General features: G+C 43.5%; 1 protein-coding gene across 1 annotated transcript in view; it reads right to left on the reverse strand.

Moving 5' to 3' along the window:
• Positions 1-380: 380 nt before the first annotated feature.
• UQCC1 (ubiquinol-cytochrome c reductase complex assembly factor 1) overlaps positions 381-18,423 on the reverse strand; it is a 57,808-nt gene continuing 39,765 nt past the window's right edge. The window contains exons 6-9 of the mRNA XM_068120862.2: positions 16,726-16,834; positions 12,476-12,553; positions 12,237-12,350; positions 381-1,079 (exon numbers count right to left, since the gene is read on the reverse strand). Of these exons, the coding sequence (XP_067976963.1) occupies positions 945-1,079; positions 12,237-12,350; positions 12,476-12,553; positions 16,726-16,834 (436 nt within the window). The 3' untranslated portion in view covers positions 381-944. The remainder of the gene's footprint in view (positions 1,080-12,236; positions 12,351-12,475; positions 12,554-16,725; positions 16,835-18,423) is intronic.

Genomic DNA, 18,423 nt, shown 5'->3' on the forward strand with positions numbered 1-18,423 from the left:
TGTCATTTATACCATGTATGCTTATTACTTTGTCATCGAATAGTTTGCTTAACTAACATTGCGAGTAGACAAAAATGTGAACTAGGTTGATCGTAGTAAACACGACAAGGTATAACCAGAACCTGACGAGCAACTCACCACGGAGGTCAGCAGCACTCATCGTTCAAGATTTGCCCAAGTGGAAGGTTTGGAGACCACAAGCATCCGTGTGATTGGCCCGTGAGAGTCAGGGGATGTGTCTGGAAAGCACACCTTAAAATAATAACCAAGCGTCAAGAGAGAGGAAGCAAAACCTGGAGATGCTGGTTGTCACTGTTGGGATCACTCCCCTTCCCCCCCCCCCCCCCCCCCCAAGTAAATATCTGTCTGCACCAAGAGGGTGTAGAAATAAATGATCTTTTAATGGTTACATAAAGGACACTTGAAACAATCTCAACCTCACCCAAAACCACCCCCCAAAAGAAACAAGCTTTTAATGGGGAGACTGTGCGTACATAGATTCCATCTCACAATGCCTGGAAAGATTTTAGTCTCACCAACAATTAATTTTAACAAGGAAACTGGGTTTAACTTCCACCCCGAAATAACAATTCAATTAAAATAATTTAACAAAACACATTCACATCGATTTCACTTTTCCAAAAATAAGATGAACAGAAAACTTTACAAGTGCATGAAATGATGCATTGGTTAAAAACAATTGTTGTATTTCATGATAAATCCAAATTCAGGATGCTGGGAGTTACTTGGGAGGGTGAAAGAGGGGAAAGGAAACAAAGAAAAAGCATCAACCATAGTTGGAGAAAATACAAACAGCTACTCAGCTTGAAGTACACAGGCAAAGACTCCGACAGCAGAAAGGTCCACACCAGGCGATAGAGGAAAACAGGCCATCATCATATATCCGCAAGTACGGGTTTCCTTGCAATAGTACATAGCAAATATCAGAGGCCTGCATCGTTGTATGCTGGAAGATCTGCCTTCAGAACACTCTCGGGGTTTTTCTCGTGCAGCGGCCGCCAACGAATGACTCCGGTCAGTAGAAGATCCTCGCTGTTGAAGGAGTCGAGATACTGAACCTGTTTGAACAAAAGACAAAGGTTCAATCCCAGGAACATGTGAGCTGCCAATCAAGGCACTCGAGCCACAAGCTGACAAAATTGAAAATACTCTTCAGGTTCAACTCCAACCGGCGGTCAAACCAGCGGTCAAAGGGTGCCAATTTGATTCATACACTACAACAAAAACTTTACTTACTGATGGGTTTTAGCCTTTATATGTGGGGCACCTCCCTTTATATTAACTTTTCTAGAGCATTACTTGGCTCCTCCTAAGAACACAAGGGTAGTCCAGCATGCACACAATATTTTTAGAAAGTCCCTTCTTTTCTATTGTTTGGCATTTTCTACAAGCTATGGAATGTCCCTTCTTTTCTATCGTTTGGCATTTTCTACAAGCTGTGGAATGTCCCTTCTTTTCTATTGTTTGGCATTTTCTACAAGCTGTGGAATGTCCCTTCTTTTCTATTGTTTGGCATTTTCTACAAGCTGTGGAATGTCCCTTCTTTTCTATTGTTTGGCATTTTCTACAAGCTGTGGAATGTCCCTTCTTTTCTATTGTTTGGCATTTTCTACAAGCTGTGGAATGTCCCTTCTTTTCTATTGTTTGGCATTTTCTACAAGCTGTGGAATGTCCCTTCTTTTCTATTGTTTGGCATTTTCTACAAGCTATGGAATGTCCCTTCTTTTCTATCGTTTGGCATTTTCTACAAGCTGTGGAATGTCCCTTCTTTTCTATTGTTTGGCATTTTCTACAAGCTGTGGAATGTCCCTTCTTTTCTATTGTTTGGCATTTTCTACAAGCTATGGAATGTCCCTTCTTTTCTATCGTTTGGCATTTTCTACAAGCTATGGAATGTCCCTTCTTTTCTATTGTTTGGCATTTTCTACAAGCTGTGGAATGTCCCTTCTTTTCTATTGTTTGGCATTTTCTACAAGCTGTGGAATGTCCCTTCTTTTCTATTGTTTGGCATTTTCTACAAGCTGTGGAATGTCCCTTCTTTTCTATTGTTTGGCATTTTCTACAAGCTATGGAATATGTCCCTTCTTTTCTATTGTTTGGCATTTTCTACAAGCTATGGTATGTCCCTTCTTTTCTATAGTTTGCCACATGACTCATACCATATAAAGGGGCCTTTTCTATGGCCCCAAGCATTTTTCCCAAAAATGTCCTTCATTAAGTGGCCATGGAAAGTGGCATTCTATATTGCATTGTATATCATTGCGATGTTGTAATATATATATATATATATATATATATATATATATATATATATATATATATATATATATATATATATTGTAACGAATTTGAGAAGTGTAACGGTTTTGGAGAAGTGTAACAATTTTGGAGAAAGTGTAACGAATGTGAAAAGTATGGTTTTGTTGTGTGTAACACCCTCGTAATGTAAATAATGGTCGCAGCCGTCCTCCTAGTTAATTCCATGAAACTTACACACAGGCCACGATATATCTTTTTAAATAGTTTATTTCCTTATTCTATGTAGGCTATATATGTGTTTCCCACTAGATTGACTCTGCATTGTATCAAACAAAATAAGCGTAGGCCCCTTTCAATTTCCCCAATCATCTCCGCTCTCCAAAGTTCCTTTCAAAAGCGGTGCGAGTGGTGTTCAATCTCGCAAGCCGCCATTGCCCATGTGCTAATCTCGGAGAAGAGGGGGGTAGGAGCCGCCAACTCACAGGCGTGGCACGTCGTCATGATCAAAGGGGGAATCGGACAGCCCTAACAGCCAACCAGGACCGCGGTGAGCGACCCGGTAGGCGTGCCCTCGCAGCCGGCGGCTTGATTCCTACCCGAGTAATAAAAGCGACTGGAAGGGACTGCTTCAGGAGATGACATGAGAGATGAGCTGTGAGCTGAGCTGTGAGCTGTGAGATGAGAGACGCTCCAAACCAAAAAGGAGAGGTACTTGGAGAGGAAACAAGCTTTGGAGAGACGCGCTGAGAGGAGGGAGACGGCTCCACCAGAAGGAGAGGAGCAGGTGTGACCGAGCCAGCACGTGACGTCCACAGCATCAGCAGCGTCGACGCGACCGAGGGTTTTCCCGCCAAAAACGCGAAGAATTGGGAGCTGCTACCTCCAGCCCTGCCGGTTGCAGGGACCTGACCCTGCCTCCCTCTCCAGCAACCCACCTCCGCCATTCCTGCCTGCAATTTCCCCCGTGTAAGTGTGAACGTCGTCTGTCCTAATCGTTGTCCTGGGGTTAAGTAAATTGAATAGTATAAGCTAACGATTCACTGTGTATCTGCTCCTTCCATTCGCTGAATATAACCGATTGCTCTCGTTGCTCTGGCTTGTGAAAATACTTAATAAATCCTGTTATTCCTCCGTACTCTGTCTTCTTCTCTTTTCCTTCTCTTTCGGTCGCTTTGGAGGTTTCCAAATTGAATATCTGTGGTGCGATCTGGTCAACGTTGGGGGAGTCGGGCCAATCGGGGGAACTGTTAGGTCGCGGTAATACACCACCGCTCGGTCAATATAACATCTTGTCCGCGATCCGTAACAATATATATATATATATATATATATATATATATATATATATATATATATATATATATATATATATATATATATATATATTGCATATTTATATCATTCATGCTATATTGCATGCATTCTATATTGATTACTACTAGAGTCGAAATTTTATCTGTGCCAACTTTTTGGGGTTCGCCCCTATTAGTCAAGCCAAAAGCTATGGCACTTAGGTGGAATTTGTTTCGAAAGCCATTAATTAGATGTATTGGCCGAAGTACATTCCAAGTTTCAGCTAGTTTCACTGTATACCCTTCGATATATGAGCACCAACAGATTTTGGGCGGACGGACACCAACGTGAATTTGAGGGTTTTCTAAATAAAACTCAAGAATGCAGAAATGAACGTAACTGTAATTGGGAACATATTACCTCAATGTGCAAAGCATTTACGTCTGAAATTTGCAGCCAATTTTGTCCAGTAGAAGCCGAGAAACAAATTTTCAGTCCCTGTGTTTAAAGGTGAATACAGAGAAACCATCCCATATAAAGGGAGAGGTGGTTTGCTCCTCCCTCGATATGCATGTATACCTATATCTATACATGTATGTATATCTATATCTATATAAATACACAGCTATAAACTATCATCCCGTTGTTTCAGACTGGGTAAATCATAAATGTGTGCCGTCCCTCCGTTGGCCGTTAAACTGGGTGTCCCGTCTTCCAACATTAGTTGGTGGTCCTTCACGAAGAGTAGGCGAGCTATCGCCAGCACCCTGAACAAATTACAAATTCCCACCTAACCTACTGCTGGGAAGGCAATGGCAAACCACCTAGTATAACCATTGCTCTTCAAGCTGCTTTGGCCGCATAGACGCTTAGTAACGAGTATGGTGCATCAGATATCAAATAAAGCTACAACTGAATAGCGAAAGCAAAACAAACTGAAAGGAAATTAAATAGGATTGAGCACGGATATGTAGAGAGGAGAGAGAGAGGAGAGAGGAGAGAGAGTTTTGCTAGCTTTTCCCCGTCACTTCGTCGAACAGGTGTCACGGACAAGGACAAAAAGTTAAGGACGGATTTGGATGAAACTTGGTGGAGAGGTTGGGCGTGTGATAAAGCAAGTGTCTGTCTGTCCATCCCCAAACTACTCCCTCAGTTTTAGGGCGAGACCCACCAAAACTTCTGTGGAACATTTTGGGGTCCCAGCGGGTGAAGGTGAGCGGGAGGTTTCATAAGTTTCTCAATAAAATTATGATTTTCCATCCGTACAAAGGTTTACGTATCCATCCTTGCTCGCCTGAAAATATGTCTGTATTGGTTGGTTATCACGTTAGAATGGCGTATATATTAGTATACCTCCCAAGTGTTTGTAACATTGTATTTTGTTATATTAGTGGTATAGTATTAATTTGTGATTGGAATTATGCTGTTTGGAATGAAAATAGAGAGATTGAGTTTAAAAGAGGATGAGGAAATAATGCAAGGGTTTCCACGCGTGACATTCACGGATTCGGCATTTGCAGTTTCGACATTCATTCACGAATAGACTGTCCATATGTGATGTTCGACTGAAGGTGTCACAGGAATGTGGAATTTATTGGTTCATGGTTTGGCATTCACGGTTTTCACATTGTCACTTTGCATTAGGGCTCCCACCCATGGACAGCTTTGGGGAAGAAAAAACAAACAAACAAAAAAAACAATTTTTTTTTTGACATGTAGAGAAAATTAAGCACTCAGACCAGGTGTCAAACCCAGGGCCTCTGGCTAATCATGATAGTACAGTCCTCTTTCCACGACTGTATGGGGACACATCCATGCCCTCTGCATCACAGTGTCTATCTAGTGTCTATTTCAGTAATTTCTATTTTGAATAATATAGGCTGAAGGAAGTGCGAGGTGATGGCTAGGTAATTGACATTCCACATTCCATATATTGGATCAGCACGTGATTCTTTCCAGACCTTCTGATGTGATACAATATGACTGAGATGGGGTACTGTTTACTACAATGTGAAATAATCTGCCAAGTTTAAAAGAGGGTTTTGTTGATCTTCGGAGAGGTGGATGGTGTACATGAGGAACAAAATGTGGCCCAAAACTGCCTCTACTGGGATAAGAGATGAAAGGATACTATTGAGCACGACGTGATTGAGTGTTCAGAGGAAACCTGTGAGCCAGGAAAGGTGGCCTTGGATACAAAAGGCAGAAAACTTGGCAAGCAGAACAGGGCGCCAGACAGTGTCAACAGCTCAAAATATGACCAGAGCCACAGTTCTGACCTTTTTTCTTTTTAAAAATAACAAATCCAGTACCTCCATCCATTGTTGAGAGAGAGGAGCCTGTCCAAACTCGAGCAAATGGGATGGAATCCGAACTGATGGAGATTGAACCATTTGAGCGAACAAAAGACTATCAGGATATTGCAAGTTTAATCAGGAGGCAAACGCAAAGAGAAAAATGAGTTTGTTCGCTTTAGTGGAGCAATGAGCTGTCCTCTAAGGTCGAGTCATTGATTAACAAGGCACTGAAGACTTATTTACAAAGGAAGGAAAGCAAAAATAAATAAATAAACACATTTGAAAGATTTATGGAATAAAACCTATTATGAAGGCAACATCTTTAGCATCAACATCTTTACAGTACAACATCTTTACAAGTACAACATCTTTAGCTTAAACATCTTTTTCGAATGATATAAATGATCATACTTGTTTGTGAAACAACCAAATTTAGTCACTATTTGAACACCTTTACATAAAGGAGGATTAATTTCCTCATAATTCTCACTCCAATGCAAAATGGACAGAGGAATGGCAGTACAATTTGAAGAGGGGTGGGGGAGGGTTACAATGGTACAACTCAAACAGGACTGCATTCCACGAGAACAGAACCATCAAATCAACAGCATCAACATTGTCCGAGCCTGCTCAGCAAATCAGAAACTATGGCTAATTCGATGGCAGACCCTCATAAATTCCCATGCTTCCCACCGTGTAGAGGGAGATGGATCCATATTGAACCTTGCTTTAGTGGGCAAGGTTGAAAGATAGCAAAAGGTTCCATGAGGAATGACCCAATATCAACTTTTGAGTTTAAAAAAAATGTTCTGTTTTGACCCCTGTGACTAAGTTTCCACCCATTGGGGCATGAGCCAGGAGTCAAATCCCCAAAAAAACCCATTACATATTTCATGTATCACCCCCAATGTTGACTGCATTTACAAAGTTTCATTTAAGAATGTTTTAAAATGTTCCTGTAATTGCATTTTTCAGTACTTGACCTTTTTATCCCATCCAGGACCCCAGGGAGTGGGGCCAAAATAGTACAGCTCTCATACCTTTGTGCCATGTAGTGATCATAACTACCAAGTTTGGCGAAATTCTACACAACCGTTTAGGAGGAGATAGCGTGATGGATGGACTGACTGACAGGACAGAGCAGATGACAATATCTCTACGTCTTTTATAACAAACGCTGTACTGATTGGAAAGGCTCAAAAATAGAGGAAAAAAGTTTTATTTTATTTTATACAAGGTATAGGCTCATGGAAGAGCAAAGACACAGAAGAGATCAGGACACAACATAACAAAGAGAACAGCATGAAACACCAACAGCAAGGCAGGGGGAGAAAGTCGACGGAGATGGACAACCAGGGGTTTGCAGGTAACAATGAGTGGTAGGGGAGAATGCAAGGGATGAACAAGATGGATGCATAAGTAAAGTTTTGGGAGGGGTGGGCATGATTTAACAGGTGTAGAAAAGATCATGGTTTTGGATGGCAGATGACTTAAGATGTTTGTGAACAGCGGTCTTGAAGACCTGGAGGGAAGAATGAGATTGAAGAGTGTGGAAGGTGGTTCCACAGGCAGGAAAAAAAGAGGCATAAATGAGAGGAGGCAAGCAGTGGTTCTCGGTGGATAGGAGCTCAGGTGTACCAAGGAAGGACTTTGCACGATGTTGGATGCCCAATCGTTTTTGAGGCCAAAGATGTTGGCTTTGGAGGCCAAAATCATTGAAATGTGATTTCGAAAAATATCAAACAATGAAAATCTTAATTTGACGAGTTGATTATCTTTTTGTTTATGCTTAACAATGACATCATTGGTATAGCCTGGTGTTGACTTTGCGGTTAGGGTGCCGGCTTGGGATCCTAGGATCCTGGGTTCGAATCCCGGTTGATCGCTGAATTAACGCCAGGGGGGTTGACTCAGCCTGTCATCCTTCCGAGGTCGGCAAATTGAGTACTAGCTTGCTGGGATGAATGATCCCGGTGTGTACCCCGGTTTAGAATAGGTACACCGTATCCCTGCGCATCGTAAGAGCGTGACCAAGGGTTGGCGTCAGGAAGGGCATCCGGCCATAAAAACATTGCCTCAAACAGGGAACCATGATTGTCATGGGGCTCGCAAGGCTAACCCCCGCTCTAGCGGGAAAAATGGCCTTAAAACGATCATTCATTCATTCAATGACATCATTGGTATAACTTTGTTAGAATCCCTATTTTTTTTTTAAAAGCTTAAATCTATCATCAACAGTCTTCCTGCGTTTAAATAAGTAGATGATCAATGGAAGACTTTCCGAAGCCCAACTACGCCCAAACTTTAAAAAAAACAAAACAAGCGTTACGCCTCGGTGAAGTGATGCGAGTTGACAAAGTGGAAGATGCAAGGTGGCCATCTTGGATTTTGACGTGGCGACCCATTTTTCAATAGCGTTCTCCCTTATGCGTAGATACACCCACACACCAGATTAGAAGTTAGTAGTTCGTTTATTTTTCAAGATATGTCGATCACAAGATTCAGACATATATATGGTGGCGGCCATCTTGGATTTTGACGTGGCGACCCAATTTTCAATAGCGTTCTTCCTTATGCGTATATACACCCACACACCAGATTAGACGTTAGTAGTTCGTTTATTTTTCAAGATATTTCGCTCACAAGGTTCAGACATGCATGGCGGCGGCTATCTTGGATTTTGACGTGGCAACACCCACTCAACCCTGGTGTTGGGCTAGCGGCTAGGGTGCCGGCTTAGGATACCTAGGATCCTGGGTTCGAATCCCGGTCGATCGCTGAATTAACGCCAGGGGGGTTGACTCAGCCTGTCATCCTTCCGAGGTCGGCTAATTGAGTACCAGCTCACTGGTAATTCCCTGTTTGTCGTTAAAGGCGGCAAAAAGGGTTGGCGTCAGGAAGGGCATCCGGCTGTAAAACATTGCTTCAAAAAGGGGACCGAAAAACAACAACAACCACGGCTCCCGAAAAAGGCCAACCCCCGCTTTGCGGGGAAAAATGGCCTCTAAAGGTGTTTTTTTTTTAATAACACAATTTTCAATAGGGTTCTTCCTTATGCCTAGATACACCCACACACCAGATTAGAAGTTGGTACTTCGCTTATTTTTCAAGATATTCCGCTCACAAGGTTCAGACATGCATGGCGGCGGCCATTTTGGATTTTGACATGGCGACCCAATTTTCAATAGCGTTCTTCCTTATGCGTAGATACACCCACACACCAGATCAGACGTTAGTAGTTCGTTTATTTTTCAAGATATTTTGCTCACAAGGTTCAGACATGCATGGCGGCGGCCATCTTGGATTTTGACGTGGCGACCCAATTTTCAATAGCGTTCTTCCTTATGCCTAGGTACACACACACACCAGATTAGAAGTTGGTAGTTCGTTTATTTTTCAAGATATGTCGATCACAAGATTCAGACATATATATGGTGGCGGCCATCTTGGATTTTGAGGTGGCGACCCAATTTTCAATAGCGTTCTTCCTTATGCGTATATACACCCACACACCAGATTAGACGTTAGTAGTTCGTTTATTTTACAAGATATTTCGCTCACAAGGTTCAGACATGCATGGCGGCGGTCATCTTGGATTTTGACATGGCGACCCAATTTTCAATAGCGTTCTTCCTTATGCCTAGATACACCCACACACCAGATTAGAAGTTGGTACTTCGCTTATTTTTCAAGATATTCCGCTCACAAGGTTCAGACATACATGGCGGCGGCCATCTTGGATTTTGACGTGGGGACCCAATTTTCAATAGCGTTCTTCCTTATGCCTAGATACACCCACACACCAGATTAGAAGTTGGTACTTCGCTTATTTTTCAAGATATTCCTCTCACAAGGTTCAGACATGCATGGCATCAGACGTACATGGCGGCGGCCATCTTGGATTTTGACGTGGGTTGCACCCACACACCAAATTCAAATGCCGTCCTTCGCTTACGCATGCACGCACGCACGCACACACGGACAGAGGGGAAAACCATTTCGCTCCGCGGTGCGACGGGGGACAAAAAGAAGCTTCTTTGCATATTGAAACTAGATGATGCTCAAGAAATTTCATCTTGATTGGATGAAGTTTTATAGTTGTTGAATTATGACATAATGACGAAGGCACCTATGACATAAACATGTTATTCCACATGGAGTTGTTTACAATGAGCAATGTCTCAATTTTTTCTATGCAGCACTTTCGGAGAAAGGGAGGCGCAATTTTTTTCGGTTTTCCAAGATGGCGGCCGAACCACGTGACCGATGACGTCATTTTTTCTCCACAAATTTATTGCTAGATGACGCTCAAGAAATTTCATCTTGATCGGATGAACTTTTGTACTTGTCAAATTATGACATCATAATGAAGGCACCTATAACATCATCATTAACATGTTATTCCACATGGAGAGTTCTTTACAATGAGCCATGTCTCAATTTTTTCTATGTAGCGTTTTCAGTTTTGGAGATAGAGGTGCAAAGTTTTTCGTTTTTTCCAAGATGGCGCCCATACCACGTGACATGACGTCATAATTATCATTTTAAAAATCTACCTATGGTCGAGGTGGAGTTGCACCTATGATGAAAATTTCCTGTCAATCGGACCAACGGTTGCAGAGAAAATCATATTTATTCTGTGTGGACAAACAAATAAACAAACAGACACAGACACAGACAAGACAGACGGACTCAGATGCAATACCCTCTCCTCAGGCGAGATTAATAATAGTGTAAATTCAGGCAATATGCTTCTACGGGCTCATAGGCTCTCCAATGGCTTGATCTCTGATCATCAATTTTGTTTCAGACCTGGTCACTCTACTCTGGACATGCTGCTTCTGCTCTCTCAACAATGGATGGAGGTCCTCAATGCCAAATAGGAAATTAGAGCTGTCTCCCTTGACATATCACGTGCCTTCGATACGGTCTGGCACCCCGCTCTGCTCACCAAACTCTCCTCTTTTGGTATCCATGGAAATCTCCACGCATGGCTGGCGGACTTCCTCTCTAGTAGTCAACATATAGTCGTAGTCAACGTGTGGCCCTGAATGGGTTTCTCTCATCTCCTCTTGCTGTTCAGGCTGGAGTTCCCCAAGGCAGTGTTCTGGGCCCTGTGCTTTTTCTGGTCTTCATCAATGATCTCTCTGACTCTCTTGAAAATCCCCTCTATCTCTTTGCTGATGACTCTACTCTCTGTCGCTCCATTCTTCATCCCTCAGATCGGCAGTCTGTAGCCTCCTCACTCTCTGCAGACCTGGACAAAATCACAGACTGGGCAAACAAGTGGAACATGTCTTTCAATCCTGACAAATCTCACACTCTTACGATGTCTCTCCGAAAAGACCGACTGGGCAACCCTCCCATCCACTTTCTGAATAATCCTCTCCAAGAAGTTCTGTCACTCAAGCTTTTGGGTCTCACTATCTGCCATGATCTTTCCTGCGAAAACCACATTTCAAATCTGGCCCCCAAAGCCAGTCGCCGACTGGGCATCCTCCGTCGTGCGAAGTCCTTCCTTGGCACACCTGAGCTCCTCACCACATACAAGGCTTTCATCCGCAGCTCAATGGAATACTGCTCTCCCCTCTGGGCTGGTGCTCCTGCCTCACACCTAGCTCGTCTTCACGCTGTTGAAACCGAATCATTGGAATCTCCATTAATTTCTACCCCGCGATGAAGCTAACTCCAAGGGCCTCTCACTCACTCACCGCATGCAGGTTGGTGGTCTTTCCGTCTTCTACCGACTCCTCTCTGGCCTTGCCCCCCCCAGCTCTCTCTGGGCTCTGTCCCGCAAATATTCCTACAGGTCGCACAAGATCTGCCTGCAACCCTCTTATGGTTAAACTGCTAAAATCAAGACTCTCTGCTCACCTTCACTCCTTCATTCCTCTTTTCTCCCTCCTCTGGAACAAACTCCCTCACTCTCCTCCATCCCACTCCACCCTCCAGGTCTTTAAAACAGCTGTTCACTACCATCTCTTATCTTCCCCCATCCAAAACCTTGATCTTTTCTACCCCTGCTAATTTCACCCCAATTCCACTTTTTTGAAATACCAACTTCTGTCCTGGAAGTCCTTGGTGTCCTTGTGTTTTATACTTCTCCCACTCCCCCCCCCCCTTCCCACGCCTCCTCCCCCCAAGCCCTCTCACTCCCACACATCTCCCTGCTCTCAAATGTTGTGTTTGTGTGCTTCCCCTTTTCTCCCCATCTTGTCTTCCGCTCTCTCTTTTTATATATTTTGTTTGTCTGGTTGATTTGTTTGTGAAGTAAATGTTTGCTCTTTCACGAGCCTCGATTCAGTATACTAAAAAAAAAAAAAAAAAAAAAAAAAAAAATTGAGGAATGAATGATGGACAAATTACCTGTTTGCGTACGTACTCCACCATCAGCTCGAGGTGCCGAGGATCAGAGAGATTAAATGAGAAGAGATGCCTCCATAGGGCGGCTAATAGAACGTGGTCTTCGGACAAAATGCCCTGGCCAAAATATTTGGTAAAAACAAAAGAAAAGGTTAGGGTTAACCATTGGCGTTTCCTTCCTGCTGGCTCCCATTTCCAAAAACAAATTTTGTTAAAGTGTTGACCGAATGTAATGGACACACCTCATCGTATCCAAAGAGTGAAGCATAAAACACTTCTGTCATTGCCTTCATGCTTCGTTTAATCTGCGTCTCATTGATCTGGTGCAAAAGAATGAAAAACATGGGGTCAGTTCCAAAATGCTTGTTTGTCATAAAACCTATACATATCGAGAACGGCACTCGGTCGAGCGCATACGTCCACCAGGCTGAACAGTTTGTTTTGTATCCCAATGAAAGGACGGATCTGGATTCAGACCTGAACCAAAATCTAATCGGCTTGCTCTTGTCAACTAACCAACTCGTCCACCAAGTTTTGTCATAATCCATCCATAACTTTTTGAAATATAGTGTTATATATCGTTTTTGGCCCGATCTTTCAATGGTGAAGAATAACTTAAAAAATTAAATAACTCTCGTATCCGAATCTAATTTCAGATCTTCACCAAAATTGAATCAATTCTTCCTTGTCACACACACACAACCAGTCCAACAAGTTTCGTCCAAATACGTCCACAACATTTTGAGATATCCTGCTATATATCGTTTTTGGCACCATCACTCAATGGTGAAGAATAAAGTCTTGTATCGAGATCCCTATTTGGATATTCACCAAAATTTAATTGATACATCCTTATCAGACACACAACCTTTCCACCAAGTTTCATCCGAATCCGTCCATAACTTTGAGACATGGTGCTATAAATCGGTTTTGGCCCTATAAATCAATGATGAAGAATCATTAAAAAAAATTCTCTGATCTGGATTTGAATCTTTATTATACGTGTGGGATCACCACGTACAGCGTATTCAACTGTAAAGCTAATGGTACATTGTAGAGTAATCCTGTTTTTGTTTTTTTAATGAATTGTTATTACCTCCGCCACCAAAGGTGGATGTAGGTTATGCTTTCACCCCTGTCTGTCTGTTTGTCTGTATGTGAACAAGATGTGCATGTCTCCATTCTCATTCGAAAAAGCTGAATTACCCGGTGTGTACCCCAGTTTAGAATAGGTACACCGTATCCCTGCGTGTCGTAAGAGGCAACTAAAAGGGTTGGCGTCAGGAAGGACATCCGGCCATAAAACATTGCCTCAAAAAGGGAACCATGACAATTACAACTACATATTGGCAGGGTACAGCCCGTGGGGGACCTCACTCCCTCTCGTCAAAAATCAAGGTGGGGAACCCGATCAAAGCAAGGGTGGAAATCACTCCATTTATGATGAAACGTCTGATGTCCCATGTGGAGATCAGTTTCTGAGGTTTGGGACATGGAATGTTGGGACAATGACAGGGAGATCAGGAGAAGTGGTGGAAGTATTGGCCAGAAGAAGAGTGGACACATGTTGTGTGCACGAGACGAGATGGAAGAGAAGTGGTGTGAGAATGGTGAAGGGTAGGCAGGGACAGAAATACAAGTTTGTGTGGCAAGGGTGCCCAGAGGGCATGAATGGTGTTGGTGTCCTGTTTTCTGAGGTGTTTGTAGACAGTGTGGTGAGTGTGACTAGAGTGAGTGAAAGGTTGATGATGGTGAAAATGATGATTGGAAAGCTCTTGGTGAACGTCATCTCTGGTTATGCTCCGCAGGTCGGTTGGAGCGATGAAGAGAAGGACAAGTTCTGGTGTGCAATAGAGAAGCTGATGGAAAATGTGAAAGATGAGGAAGTTGTTGTGGTAGGAGGAGACCTAAATGGACATGTGGGAAGGAGTATGGACGGTTTTGAGGGAGTTCATGGGGGTTACGGATATGGTGTGAGGAATGGAGAAGGTGAAAGGATTTTGGAGTTTGGTGATGGAGCTGGTTTGTTGATTTGTCATACTCAGTTCCAGAAGGAGGATAATAAGCTTGTTACATACATGTCAGGTGGGTCGACGACAACCGTTGACTACCTGATGGTGTGTAGGTGAGATAGGGGGCACCTCCGGGACACAAAGGTGATCCCAGGGGAGGAGGCCGTTTCGCCGCACGACTTGGTTGTTTGCGACACAAGGGTGAAAGGTGCGAGGAGAGCTCGGCGGGTGAAATACCAACTGAGAATGAAGGTGTGGAGGTTGAAAGAGGTGACAGTGAGGGAGGCGTTAAAAGAGAGGCTGAGTATGGTAGAGGATGATGTGGTTGAGCTTGAAAGTGGTTGGATGTCAATGAAAGATAGTCTGTTGGGAGCCATTGGTGAGGTATGTGGATGGACAAAAGGACCACCGAGGCACTCGGAAACATGGTGGTGGGATGATGAAGTTGGAAAAAGGATTGTTGGAAAGAGGATTGACGAGAAGAGGAAGAAGTTCAAGGAGTGGCAGAAGGCGAAGGGTACAAGAGCAGAAGAGGCAGAACATGAAAGTTATAAGGCAGCCAAGAAGGCTGCAAAGAAAGAGGTAGCAAAGGCGCAGGAGGCATGTAGGAAAATGTTCGGAGAACGCTTGGATTTGGAAGAGGGTCAGAGAGCGGTATTCAGGATTGCAAAGCAGATAGCAAAAGGAGAGGTGTGATGTGATGGGGATGAGTTGCTTGAAGGATGAAGTGGAACAAATCGTTGTGGACCCAGATGGTATTAAAGAAAGATGGAAGAGATATATGGAAATGCTGTTGAATGCAGAGTGAGATGTGCATAGTGAGATGTGCATGGAAGAAGTTTCAGGAACTGAGTGGCGTGATGACGAGGAGGGGAGTGTCGTTGAAGCTGAAGGGAAAGGTGTATGCTGCATGTGTGAGAAGTGTCATGATTTATGGGAGTGAGACATGGGTAATTAACGTAGAGCAGCAACGAAGGCTGGAAAGGGTGAAATGTGAATGGTTCGGTGGATGTGTGGAGTATCTTTGAGAGAGAGGAAGACAAATGATGAATTGCAAAAGATGATGGGAATGGAGCCTGTGATGGATGCTGTGAAGAGAAGCAGGTTGAGCTGGTTTGGTCATGTGTTGAGGAAGGATGAAAGTCACTGATTGAGAAGAGTGATGGAAATGAATGGAGAAGGAAGTAGAGGATGGGGAAGACCCAGAAAGACTTGGCTAAAGGTGGTGGAAGAAGAAATGCGGGCAAGGGGAGTTTACAAGGGGAGATGTAGAAAATAGGGCAAGATGGAGAAGATTGTCATGGGGACCGCAAGCCTAACCCCCGCTCCCTCAGGGAAAATGGCCTTAAAATGCTTGTTGTTGTTGTTGTTGTTGTCTGTGAACAAGATATCTCAAAAAGTTGTGGACAGATTCTGACAATTTGTTGGAGAGGTAGCATATGTGACGAGCACAAAACGATTAGATTTTGGTGAAGATCCGGATTCGGATCCGGCTAATAAAATTAAGCGATTCTTCACCATTGGGAGATAGGGTCAAAAACGATTCAGAGCAGGATATCTCAAAAAGTTGTGCACGGATTTCTACGAAACCTGGTAGAGAGGTTGTGTGTGTGTGTGACAAGGAAGAATTGATTCAATTTTGGTAAAGATCTGAATATGGATTCAATACGACAATTACCTCCATCACCAGAGTTGGATGGAGGTTATGTTTTCACCCCTGTCTGTCCGTTTGTTTGTGAACAAGATATCTCAAAATGTTATGGACAGATTCGGACGAAATTTGGCAGACAGATAGCGTATGTGACGAGGACAAAATGATTAGATTTTGGTGAAGATTCGGATCCGGCTACTAGAATTTTAAAAGTGATTCTTCACCATTGGGCGATAGGGCCAAAACCGACATATAGCAGGACATCTCAAAAAGTTATGGACGGATTTGGACGAAGCGTGGTGGAGAGGGTGGGTGTGTGGCGAGGACTAATAGCTTCAATTTTGGTAAAGATCTGAATATGGAATCAGATACGACATTTATTTAATTTCTAAGCGATTGCTCACTTTTGAGAGATTGGGCTAAAATCGACATACAACATGATATTTAAAAAAAGTTATGGACGAGTTATGAATAAACTTGGTGGATGAGCTGGTTAGGTGACAAGAACAAGCTGATTAGATTTTGCTTCAGGTCCGAATCCAGATCCGGCCTATCAGTGGGATACAAAAGAAACTGTTCAGCCTGGCGGAGGTATGCGCTCTACTGAGTGCTGTTCTAGTTTATTTTGAAATCAACACATTTATTTTGAAATCAACGATGCAGAATTGAGGAAACAAAAACGTAACACCGACCTCTGCTGGCACCTCAGAGGTACTGTACACAATTTCAAAAAAGCAAATAAGGCCCATAATCATATAAATGATTAAATGGACCTCATCAGCATATTCGTTTGTTAATCTTTTTGGTACCATACACGGTACCTGCATACCTTCATCATTGCACCGCGCTGTTGCAGGTCGTCCCACATTGCATACACAATGTACTTGCATATGTAGTTCCCCTCACGCCCTTCTTGCTTCAATCGTACCAAACACATCCTGCAAAGAGGTAAAGGCATACTACATCCCATGGCCTCGTGTCGTATCTCGTACCAACCCAAAGTACTCGATAATCTTGCAAATCCTACCCCTCTTAATCTAGGGGTCGTACACAAAACACGTGACGCCTCGTTTCCCGGGGAGTCAGACTGGCACAGGGTAGTTTTGTAGGGGGGAGGAGGTGGTAGTAGGTATCAAAATAAACGAGTCATGCATTTTGTGTACAGCCCCTACATGCAGCTTTGTTTGTTCACACTTGTTTGTCAGCATCTGTCCACACCTGTTATCTGTGTCTCTTTATAAGTACGAGAATATGAGACCCGTCACTTCGCTGATGGAAATACCAGTCTGTCCTGCAATGGCTAAACTATGGTGGGGGGTGGGGGGGGCAAACCTAGCCTGGTTGGCCATATCACTCAATGGTGAAGAATCACTTAACAAATTTTACTAACTGGATCCAGATCCGGATCTTCACCAAAATTGAATAGATTCTTCCTTGTCGCACACACAACTGGTCCACCACGTTTCGTCCAAATCCGTCCACAACTTTAAGTTATCCTGCTGTGTATTGTTATGAATTTTGGGGTAGGCATATTATAAGCCTGGTGTTGGCTTAGCGGTTAGGATGCCGGCTTGGGATCCTAGGATCCTGGGTTTGAATCTCGGTCGATCGCTGAATTAATGCCAGGGGGGTTGACTCAGCCTGTCATCCTTCCGAGGTCAGCAAATTGAGTACCAGTTCACTGGGAATTCCCTGTGTGTCGCAAGAGGCAACTAACAGGGTTGGCGGCAGGAAGGGCATCCAGCCATAAAACATTGCTTCAGAAATGGGACCAAGGTGCCCAAAAAAGGCTAACCCCTGCCCCGCGGGGAAAAATGGCCTCTAACGGCCGTTCTTCATATATAGATTCAGGTAGATCTGTATAGGTATCATGCTTCGTCTGTCGTGCTCGAGAATCTCATCTGTAATAAGTTCTGTGTGTAGGTGGTTTGTCGGGGTAAGTGTATACCTGTGATCATACAAGGATGTTCGTATGTTAAATAGTTCTAGGGACTAAGATAATTCCCCTGTGTGTCAGACCTGGTGATCATTCCTTTGTAGTGTAGCAGCATAGCAAACCTGTTGTGCATTTTGTGATACAAGCACCAAATTTGGTACACTAGTAGACTATCATATGAAAAGATCTGGATATTGGGCCATCTCAGATTCAGAGATTTGATTTTTGCAAGATTTCGATTCGATTGGGATCGAAGAGAACACCTTCTTCGTCTTCTGTACAGTGAAGTTGCCAGCCCTGAATTCTCTGGCTACATCTGGGTGCTTCATTGGGAGTGCGACCGTGTCCCTCAGGTGAACAGGGACCCACCTGGCATAGTGTGTGTGGTCTAAGGCATGGAACCATGGGACCAGTTCCGTCAGGGCATCAAGGTACGTCGTGAATGAAGCCTGCCGCAGAGAACGCACGTAGACCAGTACCAACATCTCTAGTTCCAGCACAGTTGCCCAGTACTGAAAGTTGGGAATGTCTTCTCTCTGGTGACACCAGTCTTCGAACTCAGGCAGGTCTTCTGCATCATCAGCATATGTC

Source organism: Myxine glutinosa, chromosome 6 (genome assembly GCF_964187855.1).
Source record: "Myxine glutinosa chromosome 6, kmMyxGlut1.1, whole genome shotgun sequence".
NCBI classification, from domain to species: Eukaryota; Metazoa; Chordata; class Myxini; order Myxiniformes; family Myxinidae; genus Myxine; species Myxine glutinosa.